A 21,934-nucleotide genomic window follows, 5' to 3' on the forward strand; every position below is an offset into this window, starting at 1 on the left:
TGGCCTGAATATGACAGAGACATCACTGTATCCCACCATCATGGCTCAATATAGTCTTTGTCCTTGTCTGACCATTCCAGTGATTTCCCCTTAGGGCAGACCCTGTCGAGCCCTGTGTCTGTGCCCTCGTATCAACACATTGAACCACGATATGCCTCAATACACATGCTATAGAGGGCACATCAAAAAAAAACACTCTGTATTGGTGTTAAAACACACACACACACACACACACACACTAACACAAACACAAAGAGATGCACCTACGTAATGCAGCAACTCCCACACACACTGGTTAAGGGGATGATGTGTAAATCATAAGTCAGCTAAACAGTTGCTGATGTAACAGGTTACAGAACTGAGCTGGTGCTATTTCTGTCCAGTGATATGAGCAAGGCTCTGCTTAAAATAATAAATCTGATGTCCAACACAAGAGCACACACCCTCGCTCCCTAACCCTAACTCATGCACAAACAAACCAACTGTAAAGATGTTTGGATACCAAGTTTGACATGAAATATCACCAAATTGCTGGAAATCACTTCTACGTCTTCTTTGACGCTCTATAAACAGTATTTGCCATAGAGTGCAGCGCAACTGCTGTTTTGAAGCAGCAAAGAAAAAGTGGCCTCCAGGAAAAGAAACTTGTACTTTTATGTAGGTGAAGCTAATATAGTTAAAAGATGTGGTATCGGATCGGTAAAGATATTCGGGTAATCGCGGATGCCAAACTCTGCCTTTTCAGCAGTATCAGAAGCATTTCCGATGTCGGTTTGGGTATCGGAACATCTCTCGTTGACAATATGAAAGGTTTATAGAATAAAACAACAAGGACATAAAAACAGAGACATGGCCTTCTAAGGTCAACATATTAAAAATAGGTTCTCAAGTTACACTCAATAAAATCCAGTGTCTCCTAACAGACAATAACCAAGGTAATATTGTTGCCTGGCAAAACAATCTATATTTTTCAAGTCTTTCTGGTAACGCTCAAGAAATTCCCACATTCCTCATAACATTTTTCTTAAATCCGCTCTAAACTACTTAATAAAGACATGAGACTACTTCCCAGGCCTGAGACATTTAGAGTACTGACATAAGTTGGGTTTGTAGCTGCTTTTGATGTTTGTGTCTTCAGCAAGAGATTTGTTCAAAGCCAGATGTGAAGCCTCTGTCATTTTGCCGAAGTGTTAATAGTCCTATCTCATGGGGCTTGAGCGAGGGTGGGCTGAGTATCTCTGTGCTTCAGAGACACCATCAAATCACCAACCTATAAAACCATGGATTGAAGTAACAACTGCACATATGTGACGCGTGCAGACACATAAAAGTCGGGCTCCAAAAAAGTGTCACTTTATTTCAACTGTACATAAACTGACACTCACTTTCACCCAATCTTTTTGCGTCGTGGGTTACTTAGAAGTATTTTTAAAGAGCTTGACTGCTCACTGATGAGTTCCAGATTGGACATCACTTTCCAAACTGCATATAGCCTTCTAGATCGAAACCACAAACTGTACCCAAGTGCATACATTCACGCAACCAATGTGGGGTTACATGGACTTGGCAGACACGAACACATAAACAACTGATGGGACGTAGACTCAAGGTCAGAGCATAAAACTTAGAGATGAGGGGATTGAGATTCCTCAGATACAATTTTAATGTCTCTAAAAGGACATTTCCCTTGGACCATACACCGCTCTGCTGGAACCTTCACCTCAACTCTAACAACTCAAAACCTAGACATGAAGTCAGGCTTTAGCATTAGGACCAAAAGTTGGGGTGGGAAAAAAATTTGTGGCTGTTGGCTTGTAACTGTAGAATGTTATAAATAGCACCTCTGGAATCTTCTTCACCTTTTTAGAGGAGATGTTTGCCCTGTTTAACAGCATTCGGCTTAAATGGCAAATCTTAATAGTAATGGCCAGCACGAAAATTGGCCAATATGAGCTTTTCACAGACAGGGGTGTTGGCGTTTATGTTTGCCGATATGCACCGGTATGAAAACTTTGATTTTACAGAATAAACAATGCAGGAAAGATCTGCATTTATGTTTATATTTTACATAAAATAAAGTATCTACATAATTCACATTCTATATGTTTGGTTGTATTTGTGTTTTCTTTTTATTTATATTTAAATTTTAAGTTTAAATGTAAAATATCAAGCCTCAATAACATTTATCTGTCATAATGTTCTCTTGGTAATCACTGCCATTTGTTTGTTATTACATATATAAGCCGATACATCGGTATCTGTAATTTTTTACTCCCTTATATCCGCATCAACTCCCAAAAATGTTTTTTGGCTAGCTAGCATCCTAAACTTGATTTTCGAATCACTTCATGGAGACCATGCTTTAAACAGGTAATAAGGCATGTGCTTGAATAAATAAAAATCCATCTAATAAGATATATACGTTCAACTTTCACAGTAATCTATTACCCTGACAGGCACACGGCCTGTGCACAAAGAATCTGAATCACATTGACAGAATGTGTTGACCTCACAAATCATGAGTGACGACCGTAACACTTTAGAGGCAGCACGTGTATCTGTATGTGTATGTGTGTGTGCATGTTCACATACAGGTGCCTCGGTTGCTTGAAGGCCTTAATCTGCTCTGAAGACGTCTGGTCTGCCAAAGAGCAGACAACGCAAGTTGACCCTTGCCTTGACATACATGTGAGTGGCAGACGAACAGCATGATGGAGAGTAAGGGAGTGGGCTGCTGCTACTGGTTAGTCCTTTAATACTAAGCCCTTGCATGCCCAGTCCCCTCTTTTCCCCATCAACAACAGACTCTAGCACCTTTCTCTGTTACTAACATCTTCTCTCTCAGATCCCAAAAGTCAAAATGACAAGCCTACGGATGGTCAGCCACACAAAAGCTGCCAGCTAGCACCACAGGAAACTAAGGGTTAGACATTTAGCCTTCCATGCATCAACACACAAAGAAAGGTCGCAATGCTACGCTAATGCTAGGCTAGTTAGTGTAGCTAACTGGGCTACTGTGTCACAGGGCTCCTGTGGTCTTAAGGCGCAACACAGAGACTAGAATAGAGGGAGGTAATCTCTTTTAAGACCACAGCATCCATCTGTGAGGGCCATCTGGACGCCACCTCCCAACACACACACACACACACACACACACACACACACACACACACACACACACACACACACACACACACACACACACACACACACACACACACACACACACACACACACACACACACACACACACACACACACACACACACAAAACTGCACAGACAAGGCATGTCCACATGGTTCTAGCAGTGTTTGCTAACTAATGGTTGAAAGAACTGCTGCCTGTGCAACTTCTGGCATCACTTAATAATGTCTCTCACACACACACCAACACCGAAAAGGGTCCTCTGGAGTCAAACTGAAGGATACCTCTAACATCCAAGAAGTCAGACATGTGAATGAAGCTCTGTGATAAATAATGGTTTGAGTGTGTGTACATCGCTGTATATATATATATATATGTGTGTGAGAGAGTCTTGTTGTAGCTTAGATCACTGGGCTATGAAGAGACACATGGTCCAGATCAATAAAACACACAATGGCTGCAGTCAATAGGAAGACACACACACACACACACACACACACACACACACACACACACACACACACACACACACACACACACACACACACACACACACACACACACACACACACACACACACACACACACACACACACACACACACACACACACACACACACACCTCTACAGTAGATAGACCCCACTCAGATGCTAACTGCCACACCTTCACATAACATCATATTTGTACGTTCTTATCTGTCTTCCTCTCTTTATGGTCACAACAAATCTCCTCCACTTGCTATCCACACACTTCTGTCCCAACCCCCCCTCTCCACTCACTATTGGACTCCCCCAATCTCAAAAAGTGTCTCTCAGACACAGACACACACACACACACACACTCACACTCACACGGCAGACAGATGCGGTGCTAGGCAGCACAAAGCCATGCTGAGTTGGCCTATTGAAACGTTTGCCAGGCCCCCCTGGGAGGCCACGCAGATCACTGACCACTGAATAAATGAACACACTCAACCATACACACACACACACACACACACACACACAGTCTCCCCTGTGCGTCTGACTCCAGCACACTTAGCCTCTCAAGGGACTCAGCTGAAGGGGACAGAAGGTTGACCTCAGCGCTCTTTGCTCATCATTTCTTTCATCTGGGCTCTTTTCAACTTCATCAGCTTCAACAGAGATGCAGATACTGTTTTTAAATTGAGCCGACAATGTGCCAAGGTCAGCTTCTCCACAAAAAAAGGAAAAGCACACACCGGGTGCACTACAACGCCATAATTACAATCACAGGGTAATTAGGATTGTAGCACAAACGTTAGAATGGCGAAATGAGTGAGGAGGTGATTGATATCATGGTAGTTGTCAGGGTAAAATGAGAAATTGTATAATGCTGTTTATGCTGATAAATATCTATAAATATGCATGTATAAGGCAATGTTTGAAATCAATAAGTTTTCCACATTTCCAGTACAACTTTTACTCCATACACAGACACACAACATAAACAGTGAAATAAACAACCATTCTATTTTATTATTTTACATATTGTTATCCATTTTATTTGTACTATTTAAGGAGCTGATACTTCTTGTTGGCAGCTTTTAATGTTGCTATGCCAGTGAGTTTCTTCACGTCTGCTCATGCCGAGTCGGTTAGAGTTAGTCAGCACCAATAGTGTGTAACTAGCCCAGTTTAACCACAGAAGTTTCCCATGGCTATTCTAACGTGCTTTGCTGCCACAAATAAATACATTTTTAATGACTAAATAAAAGTCCCCAGTCTTTTCTAGACGAGGAACACACCAGGGACACATGATCTGTCAAACTGCCAGGAATTAAGGCATCACAGAGGAATGCTGAACAGTTGAAAAAGACAGTCAGAAAAATACTAAAAATTTTAATTCTGAACGCTCCCCTAATTGAGGGCATGAGAATGATGATGATTAAAAGAAGCGAAACAAGGGAAAAAACATAAACATACTCTGTGAGGCCATCGTGCCCTTGACCGTTGGCTACCAAAACCAAATCTGTTCATCCTTAAGTCCAAGTGAATATCTGTACCAAATTTGATTTTTAGTATATTTTACTTGTGTTTTTATTTGTGAAGCACTTTACAACTATTTTTTGAGAAGTGCTTTATAAATTATTATTTTTATTTTTAATCTGCGCTATTATCAAAATGTGTCTTTTCTGAAAAAAAAGTGATTTTCTAAAAATGGTGTTGGAAAAGCATGGGTGGTCTTATAAACACCTTTGTCTTGTATTTTGGTCAATGTGGCTTTTCATGGACTGGAATCAAATATCACTTTTTGCCGTCTGGATAAGGACCTGACATTTAGTCGCATGAAAGTGGGACCTTACATATTTTTCCCAGGAAAAACTGGCAAACACCGGCCACCGAAGAATGTCCCAGGGGGAAAATTGGGCTACTATTGTCCTGCAGTACAGCCACAACCTGTCCATTAATATTCACTAATAGGGGCCTAATTATTTGTGTTTGAAAGTGAACCATCAGAGTGGGCTGGTCGGATGGGATGGATGTTTTTTGTGTTTAATGGACATTAAAGACCTTGAATTATAGGGTTAACTCATTGTCCTTTGACTCAGTCATAAGATTAGGAAACACACTAAACACACACACACACATCATCATCACGAAGATAAACACACACCCTCAATCACGTACACCCAAACTCACACACTCAGACAGTACGAGTCAGCAGGACACACCCTCCTCAGGGGACCTGGCCGTCTCCACCCTCTACAAAGCGAGCGCACAAATCTCCCACAAGTAAGTGAGAGCAAAGGAGGAGTTGGGGGGTTGGTACATTGGGGGGAGGTAGAAGCACCACACCCCCACCCACGCACCATACCCCATCATTACTGTCCCAAAGCATCCACGAGGGGACTTAAAGAGAAACGGTGCCGTCCCCTCCTCCCTGTCCTTTTTTCCTTCCATCCACTTCTCCGTCTCGGCTGCCAACCCCCACCCACGGCCTCCAGATAACACCATGCAATTAGTGGCTCCCCACTCTCTTCTCATTCATTCCCTTTCTTTACTTATACATTTATACATACATCTCTCCATCACTGTCGTCCTCTCTTTCTGTCTCACTTTCCAGAGACCAGACCCACGACAGACACACCCATCGATGTTATCCCACCAATCTACTCCCTTCTGTCCTTTATCTTTCTCTGACCCTCCCTTACTTTCTGCACACCTCTCATCTTTCCTCATTTGGCCATACTTCCCTTGCTTCTCGTGCAAAGTTTCTGTGATAAGCCTCTGCTGAAAGCAAGACTGTATTTATGTCAACAGGCCGATATGTCCTCTTCCTGTCTGGTACAGCCTTGTTTCCTGCTCCCAAGAGCATTTTCTATTGGCTGAAAAATGATTTAAGCTTCAACGTCAGAGAAGAAAAAAGGTTTGAAGAGTTGTGGCCTGCGACGGCTCTTTTGGTGGTTAGTTTGTTTTTAAATTCAGAGAAATAAGAAAAAAGAAACTGACGTGTCTGTAACTGGAAACGAGGTCGTGTAGGTGAAATGAGCAATAACAGCAGACATGACAGCTACACAAACATTACACAAGAGTACAACTGTTATTTTCTAAAACACTGAAAACCTGCTTCACAAACACACATTCCCACAACCTCAGATGTCAAGTTTCAAGAGTGAAATAATAACACACACAGGAACACAAACTAATATACACTGTAATTAGTCAGTGGTACCTTCTACCTTCGGTGATGAATGAACACAGACCTGTGCACACACACACCCTCCACTGTTTTCATTAAACTGCAGTGGCTCCCCACAGCTGGGAACTTGCCAACAGAGCAGTAATAATGTAAATACACTGATCTATCAACAAGACTTATTTCTTAATCTGTTTCTGTCAGAAAATAATTTCTCTGACACATTTGTAGCCTCAAATAAGCACCCAAACCCTGCCGGCTTCTCACCTGTGGACGTAGTGAAGCTGGTGAACTGAGTCAATGGCGAGCACCATCTCCGCCAGGTAGAACTTGGCCATCTCCTCCGGCAGTCGGTCCTCAAACTTACTGAGCAGAGTCAACAGGTCACCACCCACATAGTAGTCCATGACCAGATACTAGAGAGACAAAGAGACAGACGAACAGTCAGGACATGTGAGACAGAAACACTGTAGCAGCACAGTAATGTCACGTAATAATCAGAAATGATAATATATTGTTTTTAGACAATGGCTGATGATCCTAGAGAGGTACAATGTACCTGCTAACCTGCTGATCAAGACTCAGTCAGTGAGAGACATGTTTGAGAAGTAGGAAGTTTGAAAAAGGCAATGATTTACAATGAAACCAAATGTTTGAGCCATTAAATGTTATTTGTATTTTGTTTATTTCAGAGGCTGAGAAATTTAAGTTTTGTAAATGTTAGCAATTCTGTCAGCTCTTCAGAAAACCAGTTTTGTGTGGTTGTTTTCAAACACTGCTTAGGTTTTAGAGTGCATTTTTGTTTGGTGACTTAGGTCTTAATTGGTTCATGTAGGAAACAAAACACACGCAAAATGGTCTAAATATGGCACTCTTGTTTCCCCCTCCCTCTGTCATCTCTCCATTCCCTTTTTTCTCACAGTATCATTATTACAGAGGGGCACAGAGGCAGCGAGTGCCTAAAGGGTTCTTTACTTTTGAGGGTTTTCCTAAAAATAGACGACTGGTGGGGCACTGGAGTATATTTTTAAAAGCCTTGGGGAGTGTCCATGGTAAAGCATTTGTTGTGAGAATGTGGGATATGGAATGACAAGCAGTCCTGGCATTTGGGCTCGGGGTCAAAGAGAGAGGGCACATAGTCTACTTAGAGGGAGAGGACTAATCTTGACTCCAAGTCAGTGGAAGTCGAGAAGAGTTTGGCTCACAACCAGTCACCTCGCTGCAAAGGCATTTATGTAAGTGTTTTTAGGCCGCGTCAACTTCTGTTGCATAGTTTCCTACAATGCTAAGTCATGTTGTGTTTTGTGGTCAGAGTTGAATGTGCTAGTCAGTGTCAGGTAGGGCATCGATCAAAACGTGAGAAAGAGAACGTATTTTACCAAATTATTGTCATCCTGGAAGGCATAGTGCAGGGTGGTGATCCACTGGCAGTCTCCGTTTACCAACACATCACGCTCCTCCCGGAAACACGCCGTCTGAAGGAAGATTTAGAAAAAATTACAATTGGCAAAAGAATTGCACAACACATTCACTGGCATCATGAGAGAATGGCAATTAAAACTTCACTTGTAGGTGTCGGAATAAAGAGTAAGTGCCAGATATCCATATTTATCAACTATGTTATACCTCTAACATTTTAACTTCTGTCAGAGACTATTTTTGATGCTTTAATGTTTACTAGGCAATACTTGTATCATTTAAATTTGGTTTAATGTTGTTATTTGAGTAACATACAGTATATTATTTAACTACAACAGTACAAATGAAAACAGGATTATTTTCTCATCAATGTCGCACAATCCTGGAGCCCACGCTCTGTGTTGCGTGTACAAGTGTAATATACTATGTCACACATCTGGCCCCGTCCATTAGGAGGTCAAAGGTCAGGAACTTCTACAGAACTGCATACTTGGAATTCACAAGGATTCTGTGTCTTAGCTCAAGGACAGTTCAACATGGATGCCTAAAAAAACCTTTTAGTGCTTGGTGCTCTTTGACAGGACAGTTTTCGTCTTGTAAGATGTCTAGGTGTGTCAGCATTCTGCAACAACCTTTCAAAACTCTTAACTACAGAAACCGGATTTTTTTGTCATGCGTCAAGTAAATTGGTGTCTTAAAAGGCTTTAACAAAAGTGAATTGACACAATAATGAGACGTGACGTAAAAACTAGACTGGAATGCACCTAGAAAAAAAAGGAGAGATCATTGCTTGCACTGGTGGATCCTTATGTTCGCTATAAATCGATAAAAAAAAAATATTTTTTTTCAGAAAAAAAGTTTTTTTTAAATAAGTCGATCTCCACAGCTGAGAAGGAGGTTGTTTTGTAAAAATCAATCACATGTATGAACAGAAAAAAAACATGTGATGTCTCAGAAGGCACCCTGACCTCTCACTGCTCCATCAGTCCAAATGTGATGACCAAAAAAACTAATAATGAAAAAAGAAAACTTCTCAGGCAACAATATTTGAACCCCCTAGTTCAAAATTCCCAGAACTAGATAGACATCTGATTACAGATCAGCTGAACAAGGTCAAGTCAGGTTTTCAGAGTAAACCAAATTTTAGAATATTTTCCTGTGAATGAATACTCACTTGAGAACAAAAATAAACACCCCATGCAAAATGAAACCTGATCTTATACCCGGAGAGAAGGAATGTCAATATGTAAAATATCCCCACTGGTTTTGATGTATAAGCATTTAACAGTCTACAAGCGTAGTTACATGCTCATTGTATGCACCGTCTACAGTACATTTACAGTATGTCTCTACATCTGTTCCCTTTTCCAGGCGTTTGCACACGCACAGCAGGGACCAGTTTTGGCCCGTGACGTGTGAGGCATGAAGATTGAAGACCCGGGGGACCAACAGGAATGTCAGACTGTCAGGAAGAGGTCGATGTGAAAAACATGCATCAACAGCTTGTGCAGCTCAGGCACTGACATGTTCTGCAAACATCTATCAACCAGGGCCTGATTTGAAGGTTGATAGTCCAGGGCTGTAGTTTTGTTTGACACTTTTAATAAATCATCAATCCATGTGACCATTTACTTTAAATATCTCTTCTTTACTGCTGCACTGGCCCAGTATCTGTAACCAGAAGCAGGCCCACATCAGAGGACCTCAGCGGGTGACACTCACCTCAGCTCGCTTCAGCATCTCCCACTTGTTGAGAATCTTCATAGCGAATACCTTGTCAGTGTTTTTCACTTTTACGACTGCAACCTGCACCAAGGACAAAAAGGTTGCAGTGTTAAAAAAAAACCACAGTCTTAATCATTTGTGTGACAGCAAAGACAGTCAAAGAATGTGAAGCATGTTAAAAACAGACACATAGGAAAATACCAAACACATTTTAGATCATATCCTTGAATGTAGGAAAAAGTTAAAATGACAAGAACTGAACTGTGATAATTCAAGTATGATCACATTTTAATACTTCCATTAACAATAATCACGCAGTTCAAGCAACAGTTAAAAAATGATAATTAAGACAATACTTCAATATAAAAACATTTGTCCCTCTTTGAAAAAGTTTTATTGTAGAATAATCAATAACAGAACAAGTGGGACATGTCTCTGCTCTTAATCATTATCTATAGGTGATCTAAATGATGGTGTGAATACATCCCATCTGAGAAAATAAAACAGAAGTAGACCAAAACGGAAGAAATCTAAAATGAAGAAAACATTTAACTGCATATAATAAGGGCAAAATTTGTATGTAAGGGAAGGAAAATGAGAAGCAAATAAAAAAGAAGGAAAATGATGGGTTTGGTTGGAATAAGGAAAGTATGAATAGGAGTGAGGAAAGAAGAAGATAGAGGAATGATTTACTTTTACATTGGAAAATGAAGCACTGCACTTTCAAACTCCTTCACCACAATCACAGAGGCACCATGTGAGTGTGTTGCCATTTAAACCAAAATATGAGTGAGCCCACAATGAACTTGACAAATTATGTTGATAGTAAAGATTTGTTGTTACTTGTTAGTCTTTTTAGATACTTTCACACTGCCATTGTGTTTCTCAAACCCTCTTGTACAATATTAATAACAACTGCCAACTTGCCCTTCCCTGATAATTGCGGACCATTACAATGATAAACTTTCTCAGCTCTGGCTTCACATTTTTGCCAAAAAAGGAGCTGCACACTCTGCTGTGAGAAACCGGTGCGAGCTGCCAGCCAGCGGCCATGTTCATGCAAATGTGATGTCTAGGTTCATCTTCTTTAGCCTCTTTAATAGTTTGTAATCTTCACCTTTGTTGGAATCCAACTTAATTTGCTCCTTTAAATGGTTAATTACACACAGAAATATGCATAAACAAGATAGAGAAATTGCACACAAGTAAACAGACAGACAGGAATTTCTAAGTGCATTGCGTGCACACGCAGTCACACACGCACACACAGATGAGTAGTGAAACAAACACAGGCGCCCTATGCAGCAGAGGGGTCTGTAGTCTATTAAATGAGCTGGGGAATGCTGCTAATGCAATACAATGATAACATTCCTGCAGTGTTTGGATTTCCCCTAGTGATCCCTCACCAGAGGAGAGGGGGAATGGATGAGGAAGAGAGGAGGACATGGGGGGAGCGCACTGTTCTTGGCAAAGCCTGGCTGTTTTTGTCCTTGTGTCTCCTTTCTTCTCTGTCTCTACTGTTCCTTCCTTAATCTTGTCCTCCCTCTTGGATATGGTGTCAAATATAGGGCCCATGCAAGACCAAGTAGAGTTTAATTCATAATTCCTGTCTACACTCAACTAAATTGTGTATTATAAGTGGGTTTTTTACCATGCGCTGCCACTGAGCTTGATTTGTTAGCATAGAGAATCGACTTTGCCTTTGAAATTTGTTTTATTCACAGGCATGTAACAAACCATGACAGTTCATCTAATCATTACCTTGCCGTATTGCTCTCCCGCATGTCCTCCCTCCCCCCCACTGACGTGCGCTCACTTTGCAAGTGGACGGTGGACACCAGATTAGAGGTTCTTGGGCCTGTGCAGTGCTTGGGGTTTGCTTTGTGTTTATAAAAGGAGTGTGATTTATAGTACATAGGATTTATTGTTTTGTTTTTGTTTTTTGCACTGCTATGCGATTGGGTATCGAGAATGGTGGACATTTCTTGGTATCAGTATCGACCACAAAATTTTAGGTATCGTGACATCCCTAATGTCAATAAAATATTGTGATATCGTAATATCAGCAGATATTCTTTATTGCACATATATTGTAGATCGGAATGTTGTTGGTCAACTTGCAATGGAGACGATATGTTTTATTTTTCCACTTTCACCTTTCCCTGGGAAGGGCACTACAAATGAAAATGATCTTAGTACAAACTATCTTCGCTTTTAGCTTGATCTATTTATGGATTTTCACAATTTCTAAGTTACTCAAACTCTTTTTCTGCATTATGTTGAGTTAAAGTTAGGGTTGGTAATCCTGGAAAGGGAAGCAAAAGCAGCCACATGCATCCTGCCCCTTCCCATCGGCCCTCTCCTCAAAGCTAGGCCCCCAAAACAACTGCTAAAAGACGACATTTCTGTGACTCGCTCACAGTGCTTATTAAAACCATTATTGCGAGGGCCACAGACACAGGCTTTTTTTTTCAGACAACTTTATTTATTGATCGCTGTCAAATAAGATAAAAAAATGCTTCCGAAACAAATTACCAACCCTACCTTTCAAGTTAAATGCTTTAATATGGACACATATCTAACATCATATTCACAAAAACTGATGCAGGCCAATATCATCTTTACTGGTCATTCCACAGGACATTTACTGTCAGAGTGGAAGAGAGAGAATGAAACACACAAGGTCTGTGCTAAAAATGGCTGTATTTTCAAGAATGTGGCAACTGACCACAACTGACCACAGTGACCTAACGTGACAAGCTGTACAGTGACATGTAACTCTGTCTGATGGTCAGTGACTCCAGAGAGACTTATGATGACACAGCGACATCCACCTTAAGCAAAATCAGCCTCTGGAAATGAAAAAGTTCACCCTGTCATTGTCTGTGTCACATGTTGTCCGCTGAGCTACACCAGACTGAGCACCGTTTGGACCATTTGTGTCAGTGAAGAAGCAACTGAGTCCTAATGGAAGCTTTTTCACAGGCAGTCGGCCAGTACACACTGGACCATTCATCAGACAAACTCTGCAACGTCATGCACCCGCACCATTCCTCTGCCTGCTGCTGACAATGGGAGGATGAAATCAAAACATCCTGCACTCAGCCTCTCTCGCCTCCCTATCTGACTCAAGTATTTTTTTTTAGCTTTGTTTTCCTGCGTCTGTGTCTGCCCATCTGGGTCTGTCTGCCTTTGTCTTTTTTTAATCTCTGACTCAATGTTCCAATGTCTCAGCCGCGCTTTTCTTAAAAATGTTCAAAATTTACAATATAAAAAGGCAAATACCAAAACACACTCTCTGCGTTTGCTAGATCCAACCTCACTCCAGATGAACTATTATTACGCTCATCCGACTGGAATTTTAGTACAACTACTTGACTTAACAGTGTTACCTGCTCCCTGACAATGACAGTGTTAGCACTTTTCAGGTGTCTAAAAGTAGCAGCGCTGGACAAAAACCTGCAGAACGCTATGTTGTCATACAGCTGGTGAGTACAGTGCTTGGGGCATTACTCTGTGCTATTTAAATGGTCCGCCTTCTCCATTTGTCTTCATTACATATACTTCTGGACTTAATAGAATATAAACTTGTCCCTGCCTGGACTATTAATTATAGTGACAAGTCATCTTACAGTTTCAGCAAGACCTTCCCTTGATCGGATTACTCTTTAAAATGAGCAAAGGGAAGGAAAGGTGGAAACAAAGGAGATAAACTAATCATGCAGTCAAAAAATGAGTATAAACTGGTGGTGCAACCTTCCGCACAATTTCATCTTCTTTTACCATTGAACCAAATTGATATCTAACTAGTTCTTTATCTTTCTGCTGCATTTTTCTGTTTACTGCACTATCATGGTAACAAACTCCAACACAATGTACCAAGTATGTCTCCATCGGGTGGTTAAAAGGTGGAGCCATGGGACAATCGTGATGTTTCTCAGGCTAACTTAATTTTGCTGTCATGTTAAACTCGTACAAGCACAGCTGGCCGAGAGAAAGGGCGCTGGAATGTTACCACAAGGTAGCACCATTCAAGGGTCACACCACATTGCTGAGAAGAAGCCTATAACACACACAGATAGACACATGTCTCTCTCTCTCACACACACACACACACACACACACACACACACACACACACACACACACACACACACACACACACACACACACACACACACACACACACACACACACACACACACACACACACACACACACACACACACACACACCAGCAGTCCTCGCAGTGGCTCAAGTGTGCACATTAGCGTGCTGTCGTTGTGTTGCTACATGCTGGGAGGTGTGTCCAATCTATCTACAACCACAAATCTATCACTTTCCTGACTTCTTTCTGTCTATCTCCACCTACCACAGCATTTTCAAAGGAATTTGCTAACTTGTTTGTGCAGATGCTGGATAACAATTTCACAGATCAAATGATTGGAAGTGCGTATCATGGCTCAAGAATAACCACTGAATGTTGACACCTCGACAATCTATCGAGGAGGCACTGTCAAAGAGATTATGTGCAATGATAAAAGGTTCAGGACACTGACATTATGCAAGACTCTTGGCCGAGGGACTACAATACCTGTCGCTCCAACATTCCCCAGCTTTTACATCATCACCTGAAACCCAGTGACAAATGTATTTCACCCTCCCTACAGGCACATATTCAAGATACACAGAACAAACAAAGACACATGTTAACCCACATGAACTGGTTTCGCTGACACCAACTCATATTCACTTCATGGGTTACATATGAGAGGAGATTTCAAAAGTTTTGTTCGACTTGCAAGTAGAGTCATGCTCGTGTGGCAGACCAATACTACGCACCGCTGCTGGAATGCAGCAGAAAGCAATCCACTATTAAATGCAGCAACAGTCTTGCCTTTTATAACTCAGGTATGAAGGTGTGAGGGTACAAGAAGAATAGCCTTTTACTGACATTCATCTCCCGAGGATCTACTGAAAAATCTTTGCCTCAAGGAAGAAGTTCCAGGTATTGAGATGTCTCCTGCTAATATGGACAAGTAGACCTAAAATATTCACTGCTGATGATGTACCCATAAGAAAATGCCCCAAGCTAACTACAATTCCTGTCCAAAGAGAGAGAAAAGGGAAGAAACCATCTAGCAGATTGTCAATTTGTACGGTGATGGATTATTCTTGGTTAGATTGAATGTGAAATAAAAGGGTGTATTACCTCTCCGAAGGCTCCTCGTCCAATCACCTTAAGGATTTCAAAGTCTTCTTTGTGGAGGCGCATCTGCTTCACTTTGGATGTGAAGGGTTTGGCTGTGGAGAGGAAGAGAGGAGAATAAGTCACATATACTTAAAGCAGGATTTAAAGCAAATAGCACTGTTTTTATAACTAAACATTTAGGGCACAAACCTTATAATCATATGATTTTCTTATGAAACATTGGAAAGAGGTGGAGAGTATAAACCGAATCTAGTGAATGAAATGACCCACAGAATATAATCTGGATAACACAGAAAAACAGCAAATAAACCTAGGCAAGATTATGAATGGTTCCTTCAAATATCATTACTATCAGAGTAACCCAAAGCCTTTTACGATAATGCCTGATTTTAACAGTGTGTCCACTAATGTCAGAAAAAACGTTAACTTTTTATTTATAATATTAGGGTCATTAGGCTTCCAAAAAAGTTGCATCACACAACAAAGGCAACATAATCAATTATGGTAAAACAGAGAAGTATAAACCATGAGCTAGTCAATATTTTGATGATGAGCTTAGATGAATCAGGATCAGAATCCAGTGGGGGCTCCCCTGCTGTGTTCACACATCGGATTCTGCTGACTTTCTGCTGACTGAACACTAAGAGGCCAGGCGGAGAAAGTCTGCAGAAACTGCAGAGGCTCTCACTCGGACATTTGCGTTCACACATGCACAATCCTCTGGGAGTAAATACAGAGGATGAGCAGAGTTCAGTGCATGTCTGAAAGCAGCTCATCATTCAGCAAAGAATCGTGAGGATGGAAGTAGATAAGTGCTGCTGTTTAAGATGCAAAGTGCAAAGACAGAACCCCAATTTAGGCCAGAAAGGGTATGAGGAGTGATGTCTATTGTTGTTGGAATATGGCATGACCTCTATTGATCACAAAGCTCTAGCCACAAATAAGTGTGATAATTACTAGCTTTGATAATCACTGGCTGGAGATCAATGGCTGTGATCAGACGGGGAGGGGAGTATCTGCTCACCATTCTCCTGGGGAATGATTTGATTTATCGTTTACATTTTCTGCTTATCGGCAAAATCACGAATAGTAAGTGGTGTGAGAAACCCAAAATGCGAAAAATGTACTTTTATCCTCTAACCTAGGCTTATGGAAATATACTTGTGCTACTCATGTGGTAAGCCACCAGGAACTCACCATTTTCCCCACAACTCAATAAAAGCTGCCATGCTACTTGAAATTAACGTTATCAAAGTGCTAGTGACCACCTGGAGGTCTTTACAGCACATGACACCGGACACAAAAGGGGCTGAATGAGAAAGCTGGCTATTGTTTCCCCTTCAGTTATGGTTCCTGGTGGGAAAGGGACTTGGGAGGGAAAAGCGCAAGTTCAGCAAATTGTTTACACTGAAACACAGATTTCCTGATAAGACAGAGAAATATCACATAACTATTTTTTTTATAAGAATTCACTGTATGTCGATATTTAGGCCGTGTTTTAATGCTTTTTAACAGGAGGATTAGCCCAGTTTAGCATTATCTATATTAGCATGAAGACAAGCAACACCCACATACAAATACACTTCGACGTTTGACTTTTACATACAGTAGCTGTTTTGGTTAACAAAAGACACTATCTTCATCTACTACAAAAACTACTACTGCAGTGTGTGCGTGTGTGTGTGTGTCTGTGTGTGTGTGTGTAGTGACAACCAGCCAAGCTGACACTCTTGGTCTGTCTGCAATCCCTCACTGGCCAAACATCATGCTAAACTCATCTGGTCGCCATGACTTAACACAACCTCCAGAGAAAAAAACTCAGTGAAACAGGGAAATGACTGTTGAAATTAAACAAACAGGCCACTCATGGCTCCACAACCTCTCGCTCTCAGTCTCTCTTGCACCGACTCCACTAACAGCTGACCTGGCCTACTATGACCACAGGGCAGAGGGAAAGTAGGGGCCAGTGCAGTGTGCCACGTCCTGGTTCACATAACTACACACCAGAAATACACACAGGCAACTCAGCCATCACACTCAGGGAGACTGACATGGGAAATATGATTAGTCATATCAGACCAGTTACAGCAGAAACAGACATGAAACTTTGAAGTCTAGTGGTTGATCAAGCCTGTTGTGACTGGACTGGTGAGCCAACTTCAGGCGATTGGTGAAAACACCCCTACAAGTCTGCAAGGATTATGACAAACAATACGACACACACAATTGAATTGGACTTTGTCACAGTGCTTCCCCCTCTTCATGCAAACCACTCGGCAGTACAACTTCCAATGAAAACACAAAGTCTGGACCAGAGAATGATACATGCTATTCGGAACTGGAAAGACCCAAGATTCACTGCTAGAAGCAACGAATCACATCCAAACAGCAGTCGAGTCAACAGTCCAGATGGTTGGCTGGCTAAAGGCCTTCTCGGAATTGAATTTACTGCAATGTCACCCACAAACGAATCTCAACCTCTGAAAAATTGTGAAATTAGGTCGTTTCCAAGGAAGATTGTCTTGCATAAGACCACGTGTCAGCGTGTCATTGTTAGATGTGACAATTACCTCATGTGTTTCATTCATAACAGGTTGACTGCAGGTTAACTGCCAAAGGGACTGGCAGACAAACTCATAAGTAACTATTCAAATCTACAACCATTTGGCTCGAGGCCTGAGGTTATTTCCTATTCTGCTTTCCACAGCACATCCAATTCTCTTCTATCTCTGCCAAAGTGTTCTATTTTGGCCAACATCTCGAGCCAGTCAAGGCTTGTTTTCCATGGTGAAGATAACATCTGGTAAGTAAATCCCTTTGGATTCATATTAATTCATGAATCAAAGCCACACAAATATGCTGGAGTAGCAAAAGATTATCCAAGAGATTAAATCTATTTAACATTGATGTTTTTTAATGTTTAAGCACAGAAGGAAATTTATTTTCTGTTTACTTTTTTCAGTCTGAAGAACCAAAAATTATTTTATATATTTATATTGTATTACAGACTTTTTCTTAAATTGATTCATACATTTCAGTTTACATGTATGAGTTTCACCCTATTTACGCCAGTAAATGAATTAATGTTTCCTCAGAAATGTAATTATAATCCTCAACACCCAGGGCTCCAGACTAACTTCTTTCACTAGGAGCACTGTAGCCCCTTACTGAAAATTTTAGGAGCACAAGCAGAAAATTTAGGGGCACATCATGAATCGTCTTACAATGTAATTATTCACATTTTCCCCCACAAATAGACAACTTACAGGAATTACAATGTTAGGGGTTCCGACTAACCTTTTCCACTAGTAGAGCAAAAAATGTAGGCGTACCACTTTCAACGACATACAACGCAAACATTCATACTTTTCCCATCTCAACTGTTTTACTAATACATTTTATGGTAATAAATAAATAACAACAACCACAAAAACAACAAGTAAACATGGAACTTCTATTACAGAATGCCTCTCTGTAGAGCACATCCCCGTGAGGACCACTACGACATGCCACCTCTGAAAGTCAACCCTTGTAGTTGGGCCTTGTAGTTTTTTTTTTTTTGCCCTGACTGAACCTAGTCTGTACAGCCTCCTTGGCATCAACCTCCTCCAAGCTAGTTCACTCAACACTTATTCTAGTCAGGTCCTCCCACCGTCTCCACTTGCAGGGACCCTCTGACATAAGATTTACTCCTCTTCTGTGCTGAGAATCCTGTCATATATTATTATTATTATTACCACTGAAAAAATTATAATATTAGAGCATAATCCTGCAAGTACAGCCTTTCAAAGAGCAATGAACTTTGAATTCTTAAGAATTTTCAGTCTGACATTTGAATTAAAAATATTATATCCTCAAAAAATAAACCATAAATAAACTTAACTACACACACAACCAGGACTATCTGGCTCGGTTCACAAAAATTGCTCTTGAATAAATATTAGGCATTTGGCACAGACTATGTGTAACCAGCACGTAAACAGGATGGGATTGTTATAATTTAGATGACAAACTTACAATGATGATCATCACAGTGAGGATTTTAACAAAATCATCAGGGGGCATATTTGCAAGTCGCAGTGGTGTGAGTAGTTGTAAAATTTACTTGCGCTTTCTACAAACATAGTCTCTATACCCCTTCTGTAGCTTATATTGACATCCCGGATTAATGACGCCAATATCAATAAATGCTATTATCTCGGGTAAAGGGATCCATTAATTCTGCAGTGGATACAAACTTGGACGCCCCTCAAATTCACTATGAATACAAAAAGTAGTATCTGTCTGAAGGCATTACAGCTACTTAGTTAAAAGAGAGACAAAGATATTACTTGTTTAGAGCCAAATGAAACCAGCACATTGCCGCCCCAGTGTATGAGTGGTTCAGGAAGTCAAAATCCCATTAATTATTTAATAGAAATTTTGATTATCAGCAATAATAATGTTCCAGGGTAGACATAACCATAAGCTCCTGTAGAAACCACATCACCATGTATTATCAACTTAGTTTTAAGAAAAAGGTGTTTTATTTGTGATGAAATAATACACTACCCACAATCCCCAGATGTAACTGCGACATCTCTGATTGGTAGAGCTCATTGTTACCATGGAAGTATTTACCACAACTGCGACAAGTCATGCCAGTTACGATCGGATGGTTTGTCGTAGATTACGTTTACCACAGAGTGACCAGGATTACCTTTTCTAACATGTTCACTGGAAGAGGTTGGAAAGGGACCATTTGCAATGGTTTATGGGATGCGTTGTTTCTTAACTCTTGCAATTATGTATACAGTTTTGTTGCTTTGCCGTTTTTACATTTTCCAATCATTTGTTGCTCCAAATCAAATGTTTAATGGTCACGATTAATCTAATAGCTGTTTGGCCTGGATCCAGGCTTACAACCCTTTTAATAAGAATTTTCTAAAATATAAAGAGAAAATAAATTGCAAATTTACTTCCCAAATCAAAGCCATTCTTAAAGTGGGCTGTAATGTAAGGCTCTATGGCTGAAACAACAATGTCCCCAAATTCTGTGTTTGTACCTTTTAGACAGGACAGCGACGTGAAAGAAAGGCACAACATTCCCGCCTCTAACAGGCTGTGGAAAATTGGGCTTAGAACTGATTGTTGACAAATCTACTTTTTAGAGACAAAACCTTGGACCCTGCAGGTGCTTTCCATTCAGTTGTCATCCCAACTCCACAATGTTTATAGTCACAGTCTTCAACAACAAAGGTCAGTGCTGTAGGGAAGACAACTAGGCCATCTCTCAGTAAGCTTAGATTCCATTCCTCTTCACCCCATCTTCTTCATCTGAACTGCTCTGACAAGGTTGAGTGGCATTAACCCCTAAGGCTCAAGGCTAAAATACATACATTATATCCAATTCACTTGTGATTTCATTCTTAATCATACAAGTCAGGCTATAGAGTAGGGGTAGGGGGGTGGAGTCAGGCTAGCTGAGAGGGAGAAAATACTGATTAGTAGCTGCATGCTGACTCAGGAGCTCCACTAAACAAGCCACATGAGAAATGTCTTTCATCTCTGAGCCAGGAGCCCACAGGCCCTGTCCACAACAAAGCACACGTACCAACATAGACACATACAACTTTGTGCACATACACACAGACTAGTAGATCTAGTTCCCCACATCTACATCTGACACATAATTGGTGGCTGTGTCTTGCTCTGGCCTTGGCAGAAATACCACAGCCGGACAGATAATATGAGCTGCTTTTCAGAAGAGTAAAAAAGGAACATCAGTCCAACAGCAGGTGGTTTATAAGCCCAAAGCAACATTTAACCTGTCATTCTGGCCTGTGATGTGAATGGAAATCAATTGTATGGGGTGTGTGCGTGTGTGAGTGTGAGTGTGAGGGGGAAATACTGGGTCCATATGACAGTATGCAGGGTCAACATATAAAACACAATGACTGGAACCTGTAAGCTCACCTACTTTTACCCAGGTATAAATGCATCTGTACTTTTCCTGTAGCTGGGATGGATTAATACCAACATGCCATACAGTTTGGTAATACATCTTTACTCACTAGCAAAATATACAGGGAGGCCTAAACATAGAAACGGTTGCTAACACAAGGTGTGGTCGGAACCCCTGGCAATGCTTGGAAAGGTGGCTGTCCAAGCTTTAGCATGAGTGGAGCTCTTTGTTTTCAGATGGTTTTGCAATGTGTCGGGCGGGTGAGCCAACATGACATGTTAGTCACATTCATGTAGTGCGTGATTTGTGCAAAAGACGTCCACCAACACATTATGAGAGCACAAACGCAGGCATGACCAGTGACACATACACTTCTCATGACCACACATACACTTCTCATGACCACACATACACTTCTCATGACCACACATACACTTCTCATGACCACACACACTTCTCATGACCACACACACACACACACACACACACACACACACACACACACACACACACACACACACACACACACACACACACACACACACACACACACACACACACACACACACACACACACACACACACACACACACACACACACACACACACACACACACACACACACACACACACACACTTTAGGATGTAGTGAAACTGGAAAAACATGAGTGATGCCAGCTAATCCACATAGCCAGACTGGTTTAACCCAAAATGTTGAGCACTTATCAGGCCCGTCCTGCTCCATACCAGCAAGAACAGTGTCAGCCATGTTTGTGAGAAACTTGGGAAACTGCAGGCAAGTGTGTTCATTTAGCAGCCGACCTGCAA

General features: G+C 41.1%; 1 protein-coding gene across 9 annotated transcripts in view; it reads right to left on the reverse strand.

The window, feature by feature from the left end:
- cdc42bpab (CDC42 binding protein kinase alpha (DMPK-like) b) overlaps positions 1-21,934 on the reverse strand; it is a 77,152-nt gene that overhangs the window by 31,048 nt on the left and 24,170 nt on the right. For all 9 annotated transcript variants that reach the window (XM_034579880.1, XM_034579875.1, XM_034579874.1 and 6 more), the window contains exons 2-5: positions 15,163-15,254; positions 9,948-10,031; positions 8,186-8,281; positions 7,074-7,222 (exon numbers count right to left, since the gene is read on the reverse strand). In XM_034579880.1, coding sequence (XP_034435771.1) covers positions 7,074-7,222; positions 8,186-8,281; positions 9,948-10,031; positions 15,163-15,254 — 421 coding nt within the window. The remainder of the gene's footprint in view (positions 1-7,073; positions 7,223-8,185; positions 8,282-9,947; positions 10,032-15,162; positions 15,255-21,934) is intronic.

The sequence above is a fragment of the Hippoglossus hippoglossus genome, chromosome 24 (genome assembly GCF_009819705.1).
Source record: "Hippoglossus hippoglossus isolate fHipHip1 chromosome 24, fHipHip1.pri, whole genome shotgun sequence".
Taxonomy (NCBI): Eukaryota; Metazoa; Chordata; class Actinopteri; order Pleuronectiformes; family Pleuronectidae; genus Hippoglossus; species Hippoglossus hippoglossus.